Genomic DNA, 18425 nt, shown 5'->3' on the forward strand with positions numbered 1-18425 from the left:
CTCGTGGGGGTCTGCGGAAGTATCATCTCTTTAGGAAACCTTCCCTAGCCATAGGCGAGCGCCCTCCCACATCTGTAAAACGGGGATGAAGAGTAAATGAGAATACGCAGGCAAGGAGCATTCCAGGTACTCAATAAATAGTAGCTCCTTTTATATTGCTTGACCTGGGGCAGACCAGTTCCTGCATCTCTAAACTGGTAAGAGTTCTTGTGCCAAGCACTGTATGAAAATATGTAGTAATGTACCTATTGCTGTTGCCATTTTACAGTGGAGGAAAGTGAGGCAAAGAGGGATTAACAAACTTGTCCAAGGTGACCCAGGTAGGAATTGGTAGTCCTTAGATGTGGACTGAGGTCCCAGGCCCCTGGCTCTAATCACCAGGTTATACCGACTTCCATTGTTATGAGCTTCCATGAGGTGACAAATGCCAGGGCTCTGGCACAGAGCCTAGCATGTAGTAGGTGCTCAATAAATGCTGGAGACAAAAGTGAATGGAAAGGATCCTACATCCAGGCAGAGGAAGAACAATTACTCAAAGACTTTACTGATCATGAGGTCTCATGCTTTTTATTTGACAAGACTCAACATCTTAAGATCTCTCATGAGAACGGGATGTAAAAATTTGGGGGGAAAATGGCGTCCATCTCAAAGCTTGGTGGGTGCATAGCTGTCATTCTCCTTCAGGGGGGAGTGCGGGTGTGTTTCGGCTTCAGAACATGAGGTGGGTGCAGTATGTGGGAGAAGGAGGAAGGGCACAGGGTGGACGATCTGGTTCCAACCATTCGGCTCCCCTGCCTCCTGCTTCTGAATCTCTGTCACTCTATACTGTTGTCACCTCAAATGAGCAACTGGGAGGTTCCATCTAATGAGGAATCAGAGGAAGAAATCCCTGGGTGTCACGTTTCAGTCAAGGTGCCACGTGGAACGGAGACTCCTCCATCCTGACCCCAAATGTTCTTTCAGTTCAGGTCATTAGGCTCTCTACCCACCTTTGAGTTCCATGCCAAACCTAGGTAGACCAGCAAGCCTGTCTTTGAGCCTGGGTCTTCTTGCGCTCAGTTTTTCACCTGAACTGCATGGATGGGTAACCTCGTGGGTCCAGTTTCTTCCGAGATGGATGAGTCCTGAAGATACACTAAGTGAATCATCAGTGTCTGTCCCCTCTCACACAGCTTCCCAGCTTTCGGTGGCTCAGAAGTCAAGAAGACAAAAGAAAGAACACTGAACAATTGTATCAATTGAACCCAGACCCAGAAGACCAGGATTAACCTAAATCTCAGGAAAAATAGAAAAAGACAATTCCAGTGGGGCTACAGGACACAAAAGGCAAGAGTCACCACCAAACGAGGCTAGGAGGCTTTCCGGAAATGGACCACTTTCTGAAACGCTTGCCGAAACTCTTTGTTAAACACAGTGTAGATTATTGGATTGATGAGGGAGTTTAAGTAGCCAAGCCAGGTGAAGAAGTCGAAAAGGGCTGGGTGGATCCAGCACGAGTCCCGGCAGAGGGGGAGGACCAGGGACGCAACAAAGAAGGGCAGCCAGCAGACGATGAAGGCCCCCAGGATGACGCCCAGGGTTTGAGTGGCCCTCCGTTCCCGAGCAGCGGAGATCCTCTTGCGCTCCAGAACGCTGTCAGCCAGCTTGACCTTCACGTGGTTGAAAAAGAGAGCGGAGCCGGCCAAGTGAGCGTGCGCATCGTGGAGGCTGGGGTTCAGGGAGCAGAGCGAGGGGCGCGCGGAGCCTGTGATGAGCTGCGCCGTGGTGAAGCGCTTCCCATAGAGGGATGGTGGGTTCAGGATGCGCTTCCGGGCGGCCGCATAGATCCGGCCGTAGAGGATGATGAGCAACACGGACGGGATGTAGAAGGCCCCACAGGTGGAGTAGATGGTGTAGGAGATCTGGGACGTGTTCACCCGGCAGTCCGACATCTCTTCGCGAGCTTTGGCCTGCCGCCAGAAGAGGGGGGGGATGGAGATGCAGACGGAGATGACCCAGACCACCGCGATCATGGCCGCCGCGTGGCCAGCTGTCCGGCGTTTACTGTACTCCAGGGCATCGGTGATGGCCCAGTACCTGTCCAGAGCGATGACACAGAGATGCAGGATGGAGGCCGTGCAGCATGTGATGTCAGAAGACAGCCAGATGTCACACACGACTTGGCCGAAGCTCCAGGTGTGGGTGGTGGTGTACGCGATGCTGATGGGCATGACCAAGACGGAAACTAAGAGGTCAGTCACGGCCAGGGAGCCAATGAGATAGTTGGCCGGGGTCCGGAGCTTCCTGGTGAGGAAGATGGTGGTAAGCACGAAGGCGTTGGAAAGGACTGTGGCCAGGGTGATGATGGAAAGAACCACGGCAAGAGAAATCTGGAGGGCCTGGAGGGTCCCTGGGTCCCAAGTTTCTGGGGTTTCCGTAGCATTCAGAGACCTGTTGGAGGCCTCCTGGAGAAGGCCTTCCGCAGACTGGTTTCGTGGGGACATTCTAGGTGACTGTCTTTTCCCACCGACCCCAACGCGCTCGGCTTCCTCTTTCACGGTTGTCTTGCCCACGGAACAAAGGCATCCTGTTTTGCACCGGAGGGCCCATTGCTCGGAGCAGACCACGGCGAAGAGGCCTCACTGAGCACTGAGGTCACTAACAGCCTTTGCTACACGGGATGAATCCCAGGACGACTCGCTGTTCTGGAACTCTGCCCAGCAAATGGTCTAGCCCATTGGACACACAGTCAACATGTCAGACATTTACCAGTGCAGGCAATGCCTTGGGCATTTTGGCTCCTTCTAAAGCTTGTGAGGTGAATGTGTTTAACGGGAACTTCGGAATTTCCCCCATCCTCTTCTGAGACGACTGGGGCTTTCAGGTGGGGCCTCTGGGGAGCTTTGAAAACTGGAGACAAAAAGAAATGCCAGCTGATTCAGAGAGGAAGTCCAGTCAGCAGCTCGCAGTTTTCCCAGGTTCATCTTGACACATCACGAGGCACTTAACTTTGGTTCCTGTCCCACTGATGGTTTTGAGCCCCAACAGACAAAACATCCCAGTTACCAAGACTTGAAGAATGCGTGAGCTGGGGGAAGGCAAAACAAACAGATCACGGCCAGCTCATCCGGAAAGGCATGTATTCTGAGCTCTGGAGTTTTAAAAAGAAACAAAATAAAGAGTTAAGTTTTAGCAGGACAGTTTAGACACTTCCGATTAATTTTAAGATGAACAGAATACTGCTTAGTGCTGGCAGGGGTACAGTGAAACGGGCATTCTCAGAAGTGTCAGGAGGATGCAGGGGAGGGCAATGTGCCCCACCCCCACAATTCCCAGAGTGGGCAAAGTACCATAGCTGTTGGAAGCATCACAACTTTGTTACAAGTACAGGAAATCAGCTCTGTAAATTGTGGATCAGAAATCCTTCTATCTATTCAGTGGAAAATAAACAAAATAACTGTGCACAGAAAAAAAAAAAAGCTAGGAAAGATACCAAGTTGTTACAATATATTCCTCTTGAAATTGGTGGGGGAGTGACTTTTCTTTTTTTCACGTGACATTTCCAAACTTCCTAGAGTAAGCATGCCTGACACTTCACCCCCACCCCCACCAAAAAAGCAAAAACAAAATACCTTTTTGTTAAGCCAATAAATGAAATCCCTGAGCATTTTTCGTAGTGCAAGTTCAAATTCAGAAAATACATTCGGCTTTCCAAATAGAAACAGGAAATTTAGCCCCAAGCAAATCTGGAAGACTCATTTTCTTTCCCCCTCTAGTCTTGAACCTGGGTTTCCATATTTGGGACACGGGCAAGTTGCTGGGGCTTCGGGACCTTGGTATTGCTGATCAGAGTGAGGCAAACCAGAGAGTAGTCCGCACAGGCCCGTCTCTGGCACGACCCCAGCTGAAGTCCGTGGGGCCTGGCAGGCAGCCCCTGGGTGAATGGGGTTGGTAAAAGGAATGCCGGGACCTCTTAGCCCCATCCACACTCCCATGGCGCCTCTCCCTGCCTTGTGTGGAATGCCGCAGCTCCACCAGGAATCCCTATAATTCATTTCATTTCTTCCAGGTCAACTTAGCAAACAGGTTCTGCCCTGGGCGCATCCACAGCCCAGAGAAGACGTGTTGGGCCCTGGAATGGAGCTGGCAAGGCTGAATATGTATATCACTTAAAAGTGGGGTCATTGCACTTGTGCATGAATTTGTTTTGTAGTTTGTATATTTTCCAACTTCGTATATTTTGAACAATGTTCTGTAAATCACCCCTACAGCATCGTTCTTAAGGGCTACATATTGTTCCACAGGTTGGCTACGTTGAGGACAAGGGTTTCATTAGTCCAAGTGGAGACGGATGGCCTTCCTGGTAGCTGAGAAGGCAAGAGCAAAGGCCTAGAGGTCAGCAAGTGCAAGGCAGTCAGAGAAGGGCGGACAGACCAGCTGGCAGGAGTGCAGAGACCAGAGATGGGGGGGGGGGGGGGGGGGAAGAGACAAGGCCCAGGAGGTGACTGGGGCCCGGGTGGGAGGCAGCAAGGTACAGGGCGGAGCTGAGCTTGGACCACTGGGCAATCCGGGCTCCAGTTCCTGTTCCCTCACAGCCTTCCTGTATGACCTTGGGAAAGTCCTTTAGGCTTTCTGAGTCCCAGATTGCTTCCCCCAAACAGTGGCCACTGCCTGCTGCCAGGGCTGCTGTGGAGTTTCCAAGGCTCCCAACAAGGCCAGCCTTTGACACCCCATAGATGCCGCGAGGTGTTAAGAATCATCATCCCACTCCCCTTCCCCACAGCTCGGCTCAGGGCTTTGTAGGGAAGGTTCAGCCTATGTCTGTTGATTTATTTTTAAACATTAAGAAGCTAAAGCTGTAATGTGGTAGCTTTCCTCCCACTCCCCCAAATTGTGGGTGCTTCGTCTTTAAAAAATACCTGCCTGGAGGAGGGAAAATAGCTTCAATTTGAGAAAACCAATCTTAAGGCACCTTCCCCAAAATATTCCCAAAGTTTGAAGAATATTATTAGAATCCTTTTCACTGGGATTCTTGGTATGTTCCAGGCACTGAGCTGGCCTTGGAGCTAAGACTCGACTGAGCTGGAAAGTGGGCAACGTGGCCCCCTACTGACAAAGAGCCAACCAATGCTCAGAGAGGTGAGGTCACCTGCCCAAGGTCATGCACGTGGAAGTGGAAAAACCGGGTGGGATTTCCATTCTTCTCTGCATCACCTCGATTCAGGAAGAAAAGCCGTAAGGCGCCTGGGCCCCCAGCAGCAAAGCTGGCTTGGGATCCCATGGTGATAAGTGAAAATATGATCTCTCCTGCCCCACCCCAAAAGCCTCTGACTAAAGATTCCTCCCACTTTGGTACACACGAAAAATGTGAAGTTGGGTTGGGCTGTTTGGAATTTTCTTCCTTCCAGACAGTCTGGGCGAGTGAGGCACCATCATTTCTCACGGGTGAAGCTGGTGCGCTTGCCCCACAAACCCATGCGGTCACTCCTTGGGTTCCAGGAATTCCAGTGACCTCATTCCAGTGAAAGGCGTGGGCTCAGACAGCCCTGCGAGGCTGGGGGGGTGACACCTCGGGCAGAAGGACAGGACGGACGGCCTCTGTCAGGATGTGGCTCTGCAGGAAGCCACACCATTCTGAGGCCACCTCCTTCCTCTCCTGCCTGCTGTCCTTCCCCCATCCTGAATGAAGCTGGGGCACTTCCCATAATCCGGCTGCCTTTGGGGACACAGACTGTAGTGCTACAATCAACTGCCTCCCACCATCGCACTTTGAGTACTAAATAAAAAATGCAAATTGAAACAACAGGGAGAGCCCATTCTCACCCAGCAGGCAGGTAGACATTTTTAATCTGATGATGCCATATCATTTGGTAAGGGTGTGGAGCAACAGGAGTTGTCACCTGCCACCAGGAGAGTATAAGTTGGAGGAACCAGGTTAGGAAACAATTCGGTATTATCTCATAAAGCTAAGTCTGTATTGATGACCTCATGACTCAGTAATTTCACTCCTAGGTATGCGTGTCAGACACCCTTGGATGAGCTCCTCAACTGACAGCAGCAAGAATGGTCGCAGTAGCCTTGGCGGGTGTGGCTCAGTGGATTCAGTGCTGGCCTGCGAACCGAAAAGTCACCTGTTCGATTCCCAGGCAGGGCACATGCCTGGGTTGTGGGCCAGGTCCCTGGTTGGAGGGGTCATGCGAGAGGCAACTGATCAATGTTTCTCTCACATATCAATGTTTTTCTTCTTCTCCTTCCCTTCCCCTCTCTCCAGAAATAAATAAATAAAACCTTAAAAAAAAAAAAAAGAATGGTTACACTAGCACGGCCTGTAATAGCAAACAACAAGAAACCGCCCAAATGTCCATCAACAGCAGAATGGTGGGTGTGGCCTATTCCTACGATGAAGTGCTGCAGAGAAGCAAAACTGAGTCAACCAAAGCTGCACGCATTCTCACAAACACAATGCTGAGTGCCCAAGTCAAGACCATGCAAGAAGAAACACACTGTTTAGACATAAATCCATGTGGCAACGCCATAAGGAAAAGCAAGGAAACGTTCAGTATAAAATTAGACCTGGAGAGCACAGGGTGTGGGATTGCAACTGTGAAGGAGTCTGAAAGGTACTGGTGATGTGCAGTTTTTTAAGGTGGTGGGAGGTACATGGGTATTTATTTTTCTTCTTTCATTAGCACGTATGTTGTGTGTATTTACAAGGTCTGTCCAGAAGGTATCCAGCCATGCACTATGAAAACTAGAGACATTTATTGAAGAAGTACAAGAAGCATTGTACATAGGACAACGATGCCTCTGTCCCCTTCAGAGTAGGCACCTTGGGACCTCGCACAGTTCTCCCAATTCCTGCCAAGCTGTCCCATTGTATTTTCCTGAATCTTATCGATGATCTGAAACCTCTTCCCTTTCAAAGGTGATTTTAGTTTTGGGAAAAGCCAGAAGTCACAAGGCACCAAATCTGGTCTGTACGGGAGCTGAGTCACCTGGGTGATTTGATGTTAAGCCAAAAAACTCTATGAGACGTGATGCATGAGCAGGCACGTTGTCGTGATGAAGCTGCCAATCACCAGTTGCCCACAGCTGAGGCCTTCTGAATCATCGAAGAGTTCTGCGGAGGAATGTTCAAGCTTAACACAAAATCTGATGCAGATCCATTGCTCTACTTCCTCAGTCATTTGGAATGCAAGGACCACACAGTACACATGCCCACTCAGTGGTGTCTACCACCCCACTGACCAGTACAGGGAAGTTGTCACTTTTCACGCATGCACAATCCAGTCCACTCTCTGTGGCTGCCAGATTACACCGATGTCCATTCTCATTATATTAACAAAACATTCTCATTATATTAACAATGGCTGGACTTTTTCCAGACAGACCTCGTATAATCTTTTGTAGGAAATGATGTATTTGTTGTTTTTCTTCAACAATTTTGTACGTTATTAAAAAAGAACCATACTACCAGCAATAACATGGATACATTGTGACACATTAATATCTACTGATACGTTTGAGTCCCAAAGATCTGGGTTCTGGTCCCAGCTCTGCCACTGACCAGCAGGGTAGCTGGGTAGCTGAGGACAAGTCACAACTTCTCTTTGACCATTGGTTTCTTGCGTGGTAAAATGGGAACGTAAGCATGGCTATGCTGCCCCCCAGGGGTGTTCAGTAATTCCAGTAGGATCATGTATGTGATATGCTGTGGAGTTCTGAACAAATGTAATAATGGTAACAAAGATGGAAGGCAGTGGCTGAAAGCATACCTTTTTTTTGAGAGAGAAAGAAGGGGGAGAAACTTAATTGTTGTTCCACTCATTTATACATTCGTTGTTGACTTTTAAAAAAAGATTTTATTTATTTATTTTTAGAGAGAGAGGAAGGAAGGGAGGAAGAGAGAGAGAGAAACATCCGTGTGTGAGAGATACATTGATCGGCTGCCTCTTGCACGCCCCCAACTGGGGACCTGGTCTGCAACCCAGGTATGTGCCCTGACTAGGAATCGAACCGGTGACCCTTTGGTTTGCAGGGCCACACCAGCCAGGACACTGGTTGACTCTTGTATGTACACTGACTTGGGATCAAACCTGCAACCTTGGCACATTGGGATGATGCTCTAAGCAACTGAGCTACCTGGCCAGGGCCCGGAAGCATACATTTTATGCCAGGCAGTCTCAGGTCCCAATCTCTGTTGTTCCACTTTCTCTCTGTGGCCATTGGGCAAGTCATTCAAGCTCTCCGGGCTGTGGAGATGCTGATCCATGCCTCACAAGAGTTGAGAAAGAAGGGGTAAGATCATGGATCCAAATGCCCAACGTAGTAGTAAATGACGACTTCTCTGGGGACCTGAACATGATGGATTTAATCATGTTCAGGTCCCCAACAAGATCTCTTCTGTTACCAGAAACAAGGCATCACTGTCCATGCCAGTGAGTGATGGCTGCCATTGTCAGAACTACCCATCAGCCACACCAGTGGGCTTCTCCCCTGCCCATCACAGCCTCAGCACAGACTCCTCAGCCTCCCCCCAGCCCAGCAGCATCAGCCCTGGAATGCAGATCACAAGAACTCCAGCCCCACTGTGCATCCCTCAGCGCCAGCACCTCTGCAGAGGGATGAAGGGGAAAGAGCAGGCAGACAGACCTGCGTTCCAACCCCAACTTCTTCCTCAGGCCACCTCTGACCACAGCTGATTGGACCGGGATGGATATGGGAGCCGAGATGCACCAGGCAGCTTCTGTCTTGCAGGTTGAGAATGGAGACCGCGAGCAGCCAGGCAGACAGATAATGGGGGGGGGGGGGAGCAACTAGAAAGCTAAGCATCCTGAGGCTGGAGTCGCCAGGCCACAGCCATGACCAAAGCCACAGCAAGTTTGGGGGGGAGCAGAAAAGCCATCAATAAACAAAGAAAACAGATCTGCAGAAAGAAGCAGGAGAAGGGAGCAGACAGAGGGGAACCACCTGCCCCAGGAAAGGAAGGAGAGGAGGAAGAGGGAGCCTTCCAGCCTGTGATACTCCTCCCACTCTTCACTGGGATGTCGATGAGCGACCTCGGTTCCCAGGAAACCTCGGTGGTACCAGCTCTTGCTTTTCCTAGACAAGCCTGTTCAAATGGACACAAGAGGCCTCCAGAAACAGAAATAAGACAGGATTCTCAGTTCCTTCCCACAAGCAGTCCCCACTGTGGATCAAAGCAATTCATTTTACCTCCTGGGCTGTTCTTCCTCAGATGTAAATTGGGGTAACAGCGCCTTTCTCCTGAACCGCTGAGCGGATTCTGCAAAGGAGGGAGCACAGGCTTCCCTGTGGCTGTCACACCGCAGGGATTCTTTTGATCAGGCTTAGCTAGGGCCTCCTCCTCCGCCCCCCACCAGAGATCATCACCTCCCCTTTCCAAAGGGCCTCGACTTTAACTAAGTCATAAAACTTTGCCAGAAACAAAGGGGACGAATGGGTTTAACGTATGCTCACAAGCCAGCCTTATCCTTTTGGAGGAAAACAAAACCCAAAACAAACAAACAAACAAAACCAAGGCTCTATGACACAGATCTGGCGCAGAGGAATAATTCCCACCAGGGAACTTGCGTCTGCCTGGTCTTTCTCTGGAAGCTGTGCGGTACGGAGGAGCGGGCCCGCACAGGGAATGCTTCTCCAAAATCTGCAGAGTGCCTCCTATTGTACAAAGTGCATGCACAGCTGCTGTTTCACCTCTCTCTACCGCATGGGGCCTCCTCTGCAAGACCGGGGGTATCACGTCTACCTGACGGGGTGACATGAGGGCGAAGTGAAATAATAGACGTGGGAAAAGCTCTGAAAAGTTTTAACATGGCGGGGGCGAGGTGTGTGTGTGTGTGTGTGTGTGTGTCTGTCTGTCTGTCTGTCTGTCTATACCTGAGTGCAAGTTTTGAAATCTAATCAGTATCTTGAGCAAGTCAATCTGTCACCTCAATTCCTCTATAAAATCTGGAAAATGTAGGAAATTAAAAGCAGCCAAACCTCTGACCCAAAACTTCCACTCTCAGCTATAAAACCAGCAAAAACACGAATCGCCGACAACAGCGCTATTTAACAACCTCAGACTGAAAACCGCACCAACAGTAGAATGGATAAACCCACCGGGGCATCTTCCTACAACACAACACTCCACACCCCTGAGAGCGGACCCAGCTCCACGCTACACACACCCACGCAGGTGAAATCTCACGAAGTAGAGCGGCTCAACATTATGGCACCATATGTGATTCAGACGTCATACGGTTCAAGGACAGGAAAAACTGACCCACGCTGATGGAAGTCACGCTAGCCCGATGCCCTTGCAGGGAGCGGATGCGGGGACTGGGAAGAAGCAGAAGGGGGCTCGTGGGTGCAAGTCGAGTTCTGTTCTTGAGCCAGGAGCATTCTCTTTGGGAAAGGGCATCAGGCTGCACATTTGTATTCCGGGCGCTTTTGTTTCTGTATAAAGCTCACCCGGAAAAGGAACGGTGAAGTGCCTAACGACCTTAGGCCTCAGGTTTGCTGGTCAAACGGAGACCCTGGGCTTGTCATTTAACATCTTCGAGCTTAGTTCCCTCAAGCGGAAAACGGCAACAATACCAGTACCAACCTCAAACTGCTGCTGTGTTTGAGGGAGCTTAACAAAAAGCACCAGCCATATAGTAAATGCTCCATAAGTTCTAGGTAGTTGTAATGAACAGCCCCTCCCGGGCAGCCATGATTTAGGAAAAACTTTTGAAATGATGTCACCCAGTCAGCTGAGATTGCTCGTGCCCAGAGGGGTGGCGACTTTCCCTAGACCACAGAGCAAAGTCCGGCATCCCTCTCAGCTCGGCTGCTCAGTGCCTCTGCTGCCCGTGCTGCTTCCGCCACCACCTTCCTCTCCCAAAAGGAGGAGTGTATTTCCTGGGCCCTCCATTCTGAGCTCAGCATGAACTAGCCATGGCCAAGAGAGCGAGGCCATGCTTGTGGGGACATGGGCAAAGGGTTTTAATCCTCCCCTTACTACCCCTTGGGCAAAGTTAGTAGCCCTACTTTACAGATGAAGAAACTGAGGTCCAGAGAGGTATAAGGACTAGCCCAAGGCCACACAGGTAGTACGTGGCATGGCTGGGATGGGAGCCAGAGCTGGGAGAGTCTCCACCTGTGGCCATTGAAGGCTGGAGACGTGGCCACTCAGATGTACTGTCATGTAAAGTCCGCTGGGCTTCAAAGGCTTAGCTCAAAAAAGAATGTGCCATACTTCATTAATCATCTTTATATGTTACATGTTAATGTTTGGGATATGTTGAATAAATAAAATATGGAATTGAAATTGATTTCTTTTTTAACATGGCTATCTCTAAATTTTTTAAATTATATTTGTGACCCTGGCTGGGGTGGCTCAGTTGGTTGGGCGTTGTCCCGTAAACAGAAAAGTCGTGGGTTCAATTCCCTGTCAGAGCACAAGCCTAGGTTATGGGTTCAGTCCCCATCGGGGCACGTATGAAAAGCAACCAACGGATGTTTCTTTTCTATCCCACGTCGATGTTTCTCTCCCTCCCTTACCCTCTCTCCAAAAAAAAAAAAAAAAAAAAATCAATAAGCACGTGCTCAGGTGAGGAGAAAAAAAATAAAATAAAATACAATGTGTGGTCCCTGGCTGGAGTGGTTCAGTGGACTGAGCGGGGGCCTGCGAACCAAAGCGTCACGGGTTCGATTCCCAGTCAGGGCACATGCCTGGGTTGCAGGCCTGATGCTCAGAAGGTGGTGTGTGAGAGGCAACCACACACTGATGTTTCTCTTCCTCTCTTTCTCCCTCCCTCCTCCTCTCTGAAAATAAATAAATAAAATCTTAAAAATATATATTTATGGCTTGCGTTGTATTTCTCTTGGATGGCGCTGCTCTAGAACCCGTGGTTCTCAACAGGGGTGATATCGCCCTCTAGGGGTCATTTCAAGACTGTTCTCGGGGAATTCAATGCAATCCAGGTAAAGGGGTTGAGGCAGCATAGGGTGCTACACTGTCAGGGGCTGGCATAGTAGTAATTGTAAAGTAATGCCAACATAATTAAGAGTTTACCATGTACCAGACACTGTTTTAAGTGCTCCTCCTACATCAACTCATTTAAGTCTGACCACGAACTGCTGAAGTCAGGCCTATTGTTATTATTCCCATTTCCCAGGGGAGGGGACTGAGGCTCGGAGAAATGGCTTGCCTAAACCCCCAAAGCTAGGACTGGAACCTGGGCTTGCTCGGCTCCATGCTCCACCACTCATAAAAGGTGCTGAGTCAAGTCAGTTCCACTCCCTTCCTCGTTCCACAAATATTTACCCCACGCATGCCTGCACACATTCAAAAAATCTTTGCTGGGTACCTGCTGTATGCCAGGCTCGGTCACTCCCATTTGAAAGGGCCTCTTTTTACTGAGGGAGGGGGCGCGGACGTCTCCGTGCAGCACCACGCCCCGCCCCCGGAGAAGGGAATGTGGTTTCCCCAGCGCTTCTGGTGCTGAACGTGCGCAAGCAGCACCTGGGGGCCTCCCGGAAAACGCAGGACCCCAGACTCTGTACTTCTAACCAACTCCCGTGGACCCCACTGAGTTACTTGCTCAGGGGGCAATAGTAATGTCAACCTCAGGGTTTAAGAAGGATCTCAGAGTGTCAAAGCGGGAAGAACTCTTAGGAGTCATCTAGGCCAACTCCCTCATGGTAGTGAGAGGGAGAGGGACCCAGAGAGGGTAAGACGCTTGCCCGAGGTCACACAGCGAGTTACAGGCAGAGCCCGAGTCTTCAGATTGCCGTCAGTGCCCCTTCCACCGCCTCCAGCTTGCAGAGGAACTTGAGATGAAGGACAAGTATCCAGAGGCTTTCATGCCCGTTTCACACCAAATGCTGTTGGCATTTTGAAATCCACCCCACCCCCAACACACACACACACACCTCCCGCCTGAGTTTCCACACTGGCGGAGTAATTCTGGGAGCAGGCTGCCAGGGCAGACCACACCGGGCAAGAAGCCTCTAAGGCTGTGTCCTGGCCCAGGAGCTCCTGCCCTTCCCCACCAGAGGCTGCACATCTGGGTCTCCAGAGAGCACTTGAGCTGATGAGTTAAACCATTTTCACGACAGAGGAGAGGCTGTCTTCTCCAGGCTGGATAAACAAGGTACTAACAACAGGAATTCATTTCCTAGAAATTAAACGCCGAATTTGTTAGTGTTTACAGGATCCAAATCCTCTATCACCATCTGCTTTCCCTGCTGGGAGGCACAACACAGCCGGGATGGGGCGCACATTCAGGACTGAATGTGCTTCCCAGCCCTGCCAGTTGCTAGTTCTGTGACCTTGGGCAAGTTTCTCAACCTCTCTGAGCCTCAACCATTTCAATAGCCATTGCCTCATCCATCCAGTAACCATGTACTTAAAGCCACGTGTTGTTGGTATGAGCAAACAAATGTGGACCCTGCTCCTAGGAAGACTCACAGTGGCTTGGGGAAACCCTCCTGGGACCAGGGATCACAGACGTGATTGAGGATGACACAGGAGTATGAAGGGTCCCTTGGGAAGGTACAGGAGGGACAGGTAACCTGCTGCAACCCTGAGCCCCCCTCTGAAAGTGGCTTTGAAGCAGAGCCCTGGCAGACGAATGGAATCAGCAAGTGAGGAGGAGATGGGGGTCAATGGCACCTACTCCACAGGAATGAAGCTGGGAGAACCCTTCCCTCCATGCACCCCAAATCCTATTTCTTCATTTCCTATTATTTACCGATCCCGACATGGCGAAGTCTGGCCTTCCTTCTCATCCCTCTGTTCACCTGCACTCAGCAAAAGAGCCCATCTCCAGCATGCTGAGACCTCCTCCTGCAAAAACTCTACGGTTCACTCCTCTGAGCCTTTGCACAGGCTATTCCTTCTAGCTGGAATGCCCTTCCTCTTGTCTCCTTCAACCGTTTCACGGTTCCTCTGGACCTGAGGAATGGTAGAAATCACTCCCTCCTCCCCATCCTGTGGGGCACATTTAAAAACATTTTTTATTTATTGATTTGAGAGGCAGAAACATCAATCTGTTATTCCACTTATGCATTCATTGGTTGCTACTTGTATGTGCCCTGACTGGGGATCAAACCCACAACCTTGGCCTATTGGGATGATGCTCTAACCAACTGAGCCACCTGGCCAGGGCCCCACTGGTCTCCTTATCATGTATGATAACACTGGACTCCCTTCCACTCGGCTCACATGCTGACTGCCTGTCTCCCTGTTGGCTTGATTTCCAGAAAGGAGGAGGGACAGGTGTGCCCTGTGTTATGAAGCCCAGTGCCCTCTGTGTAGGGTGTCCTTCCACCTCACCACCCATCCAACTCCAACTTCAACCTCACCATCGAATTCAACTGTCTCTTCCTGGCTGGAGAGTCCACTCCTTCCAACCAAATAGGGTCAGCCCCTCTCCCTTGTCCAAAGTGCTTCACATTTATGATTAACCTGCGGTCTAATGCTGTGGGGCCCTCCCCGCTACGATGGTGTATTCCTGGAGCAGAGATCTGGTTTTGTTCATGGCTGTATGCTTTAGGCTTAATACTTACAGTGGTTCGGTAAGGATTTACTCAAAGAATGAACAAAAGAACACTGACAGTTTTACGTTGACACTCTTCTCTGTACCTCTGGCCCCAAATGTCCTTTGGTCATTCCTCCTGGATGTCCCACAGGGGCCCCAACCTCAATTGAGGCACCATCTTCCTCACCCACACCCGTCCCTCCTGTTCCTCTTCGGTATGCTTATTCACCCATTCCCAACACCACAATCCTCCCTCTCTTACAGCATTTAACCAATTCCATTTCTTTTATGAATGAGGAAGCTGAGGCCCAGAAAGCTAATGCAATCAGCTCACGGTGCCACCGCAAGTACCTGGCCAAGGCCAGGGCCTTGCTCTCTGAACAGACTGGACTCCCTCCCTAGCTTGGCCTCTCATTCTCCTACAGGCTCTGCCTTCTTCTCCCTGACTTCTCTACACACATTTGGGGCACTTGTATCTTGGTTCAGGCTGACAGATTGCCCTCTTCCTGGAAGAGCGATCTTTCCCACTCCCCTTCCTGCATATTGATTGTAATCTGCTCTCTGTTCTCTGAGGCCCTTCTCAAAAACCACCTCCTCCAGGGAAGCCTTCCCTAGTCAACCAGATGTAAAGTCTCCCTCCTTTATACCCTCTCCCGACTCGAGGTTTGTTTGTGCCTGTGGCTGGAAGCTCCTTGGGGAGCTCCCCTCCCTACTCCAGTGCCAGGAGCTCGTAGGCTGCAAGCAATACAGAGCAACTGCTCTTCTAGCTCAAACAAGCCCGGAGAAATAACAGCATTCTCTCCCTCCCGTCTGAAACTCTCCATTGGCTCCCTTGTCTAGATAAAATCCACAATCTCACCATGGCCCACAAGGCCCTATATTAGCTGTATCCTCACCCCACCACCCCCAGCCAGCCACCTCTCTGGCCTCATGTCCTACCACGTGCTCCCCTTAAATATCACCTCTTAGGCGAAGCTTTGACCAGCCAACATAAAGCAGCTCTCATCCTCTATTACACTGCCCCTGCTTCATGCTCATTTTAGCACTTCCACCTATCTGCCACCAGCCTGAGGAGAGTGCTGGGCTGGAGACATACATGTATGAGGTCATGTGCATAGAGGTAGTAACTCAAGCCCAGTGGATGAGAGCACCCAGCGAGTGTCTACTAGTAGAGGAGAGGAGGGCCTGGGGGAGCAGGGTTGCTAATGGCTGTAGAAAGGAGGATGAACCTGCAAAAACAGAGACACTGTAGGCAAAATAGACAGTGTTAAGCTGCAAGAGCCAGAAGAGAGTGTTCCCAGAGCAAAGGAATGGTCAGCGGTGTCAGTGGCTGCTAAGAAAGGGAAAGACTGAACAGTGTCTGCTGAACTCAGCTTCCTGGAGGACTCTGGTGGTCTGGGCAGACCCCTGCCCCTCTGTGGGCCTCAGACAGGAGCCACCTGTGCAATGAGGGGAACCTCTTAGGCCCTAGGAACTCTCAGCTCTGAGATTCTGCACACATTCACATCCCAGTCATCAAAAAGAATGGCCATCCATCTGCAGCCTAGAAGAGAAGGGATGACCCAGAGTTCTCACCCTCACTACTTATCCAAGGGAAGTGACAAACTCTGAGGGAGCACCTCTGTGCTTCTGGCCGTGTACTGGGAGCTGTGGGGAGGAGAGCAGGCCCTAGGTCCTACCAGTCATGTCCAGCAGGCCAGCTCCCTCACTCCTATGTAACCCTCTAGGGCCTGGCTTTCCTGGATGTCTCATGACAAAGACCACTCATTTCTCCCCACCAGCTGGACAGGACCAAAGGCTGGAGAAGGCCCGTCTGCCCAGGTGGCCTTGCTTGCTGTCGGTAAAGCATCCCTTGACGTCCTCAGAAGGAGGGCTGAGACCCTGGTCAGAGGCTGTGCAGGCCAAGGGAGAGCAGAGACCCAGAATGTGCGCTTGGTTAGAAAACACTGGAGCCCCAGCTGGTGTGGCTCAGTGGATTGCGTGCCGGCCTGCAAACCAAAGGGTCTCCAGTTCAATTCCCAGTCAGGGCACATGCCTGGGTTGCATGCCAGGTCCCCAATAGGGGGCACGTGAGAGGCAATCACACACTGATGTGTCTCTCCCTCTCTTTCTCCCTCCCTTCCACTCTCTCTAAAAATAAATAAATAAAATCTTTAAAAAAGAAAAAAAGAAAACAGTGGAGGTCGAGTCCAATAAAGAGATTGAAAGGGATTGAAAGGTTGCTGTTGCCGCCGCCGAGAGCAAGGACAGCCACGGCCACTAATGACTAGGCTGTTGTCTCTGCACAGGTGTGGTTCTGGACAGTGCCCACCCCATTGATTTGCGCGTCTTATCCCCACTTCCCACGGCAGGAAATCAAAGCTCAGAGGTTAAGGGCTTCCCCAAGGTTACACAGCTAATAAATAGCCAAGCCCGGTTTGTAGTGCAGCCAGTCGGACTGAGAGCCCCTGCTCTTAATCCTTGAACTTTCCCAGAGCCGGTGTGGTGGGGGGCACTAGAGTCTTATACTCTCTCACAAGCAGTGTGACCTTGGGCCAGATTTATTCTCACTCTCCACATCTGCAATCAAGCAGATTTCTTAGTGTCCTTCCAGTTCTGACTTTATGTAATGAGCTAGGATTTGCAGAGAACTTTACGGTTGATAAAAAGGCATCCACCCATTCTGCATCTCACTTACCCCCACCCCACCCCCTGCCCCGATCCCACTTGTGGGGAGAAGTATCCCCTCCATTTGATAGATGTGCAAACTGAGGTTCTAAGAGATGCAGTGACCTAGTCAGGGCCCCCTGGGCTTCTGGTCTGGAAGCCAAGGTTCCACATGGGACGCTCCTTCAACTCCCCTCCAGGAAGGGGCGGTCGCACGGCCGCACCCCCGACCTGGCCGGCAGGGGGCAGCGCCCGTCGTCCAAGGGCTGCAGGGGCCTGGTGGGGGCGTCACAGCCCCCTGCCCACAGTGGGGGCGCTCCTCCCGCCGCACTAGATCTTGCTTCTACGCGAGGCACCCCAACGCGCACGGGAGACCCCGCAGCTCATCCGAGCGCAGCCTCGGCCCACCCTCCATCATGGGGCTCTGGACGGCGCTCCTAGATGCTCCCCTCGGACTGCGCTACTCCTCCGGGACCCTCTTCCCCGCGCGCCTCGCCTCCGAAGGCGCCGGGAGGTGGGACCTCTTGGGTTGCGGAGGCCCGAGCCCAAGCCCCCTCTGCTGGCCCCAAGCCCCCTCTCCCGGCCCCAGCTCCTTTGGCACGACCGCGAGCTGCGAGGGTCCCCGGCCCGCCCCTCCCCGGGCGGCACTCGACTCCGAGCGCTTACCCGCTCGCCCTCCCGGATCCTGCTTCTTCGCGCCGCGCTGTGTCTTGTCTCACCGGCCAGAGACCCCCTCATCTCCGTGGTCACCTCAGCCGAGCTCCTAGGCGCCGCCCGCCCCCACCCCCTTCGTCCGCAACCCTGGCCCTCCCCGGCCCTCGCCCTGCGCTCCCGCACTCCCTCCACCCCGCGCAGCGCCCTGCAGCGCCGTCTCACGCTCTCCTTCCTGCGCCCGCTATTCCTCCTCCTCCTCCTCCTCCTCGCTCCCCTCCCCCCAGCACCTCCCTCGCCAGACTTCCTCTCCACTGGGCCCCCGCCCGCCAGGAGCGAGGCTGGGCCCCTTCCAGTCCCAGTCGCCCCCCCGCACCCGAGCTCCTAGGACCACCCCCGCCCTCGCAGACGCCCCAGCCCTATCTCTGGGAGGGAGGGTGGCCTGGGTCTGGAGTAGGGGGTGGTGAGACGTGGGCCACGCCCAGAGACCCTTGGTGAAAGCCTAGGCTCCCGCATTCTCTGCCCCCTGTGTTAGTCCCTAGCTGGATTTTTAAAATTCATTTAACAAGTATCTCTCAATCCACTGTGTATCAGGTATGTTGTAGGCACTGCGGA

General features: G+C 51.7%; 1 protein-coding gene across 1 annotated transcript; it reads right to left on the reverse strand.

Annotated features, from left to right (window-relative positions):
• Nucleotides 1-570: 570 nt before the first annotated feature.
• Nucleotides 571-18023, reverse strand: HTR1D (5-hydroxytryptamine receptor 1D). Its single transcript, XM_024554733.4, has 2 exons — nt 17826-18023; nt 571-3130 (listed from the first exon to the last, which is right to left on the reverse strand). Exon 2 carries the CDS (start codon nt 2481-2483, stop codon nt 1350-1352), a length of 1134 nt encoding a protein of 377 aa, XP_024410501.2. The 5' UTR covers nt 2484-3130; nt 17826-18023; the 3' UTR covers nt 571-1349.
• Between the last annotated feature and the right edge of the window lie 402 nt (nt 18024-18425).

The sequence above is a fragment of the Desmodus rotundus genome, chromosome 3, assembly GCF_022682495.2.
Source record: "Desmodus rotundus isolate HL8 chromosome 3, HLdesRot8A.1, whole genome shotgun sequence".
Classification (NCBI taxonomy): domain Eukaryota; kingdom Metazoa; phylum Chordata; class Mammalia; order Chiroptera; family Phyllostomidae; genus Desmodus; species Desmodus rotundus.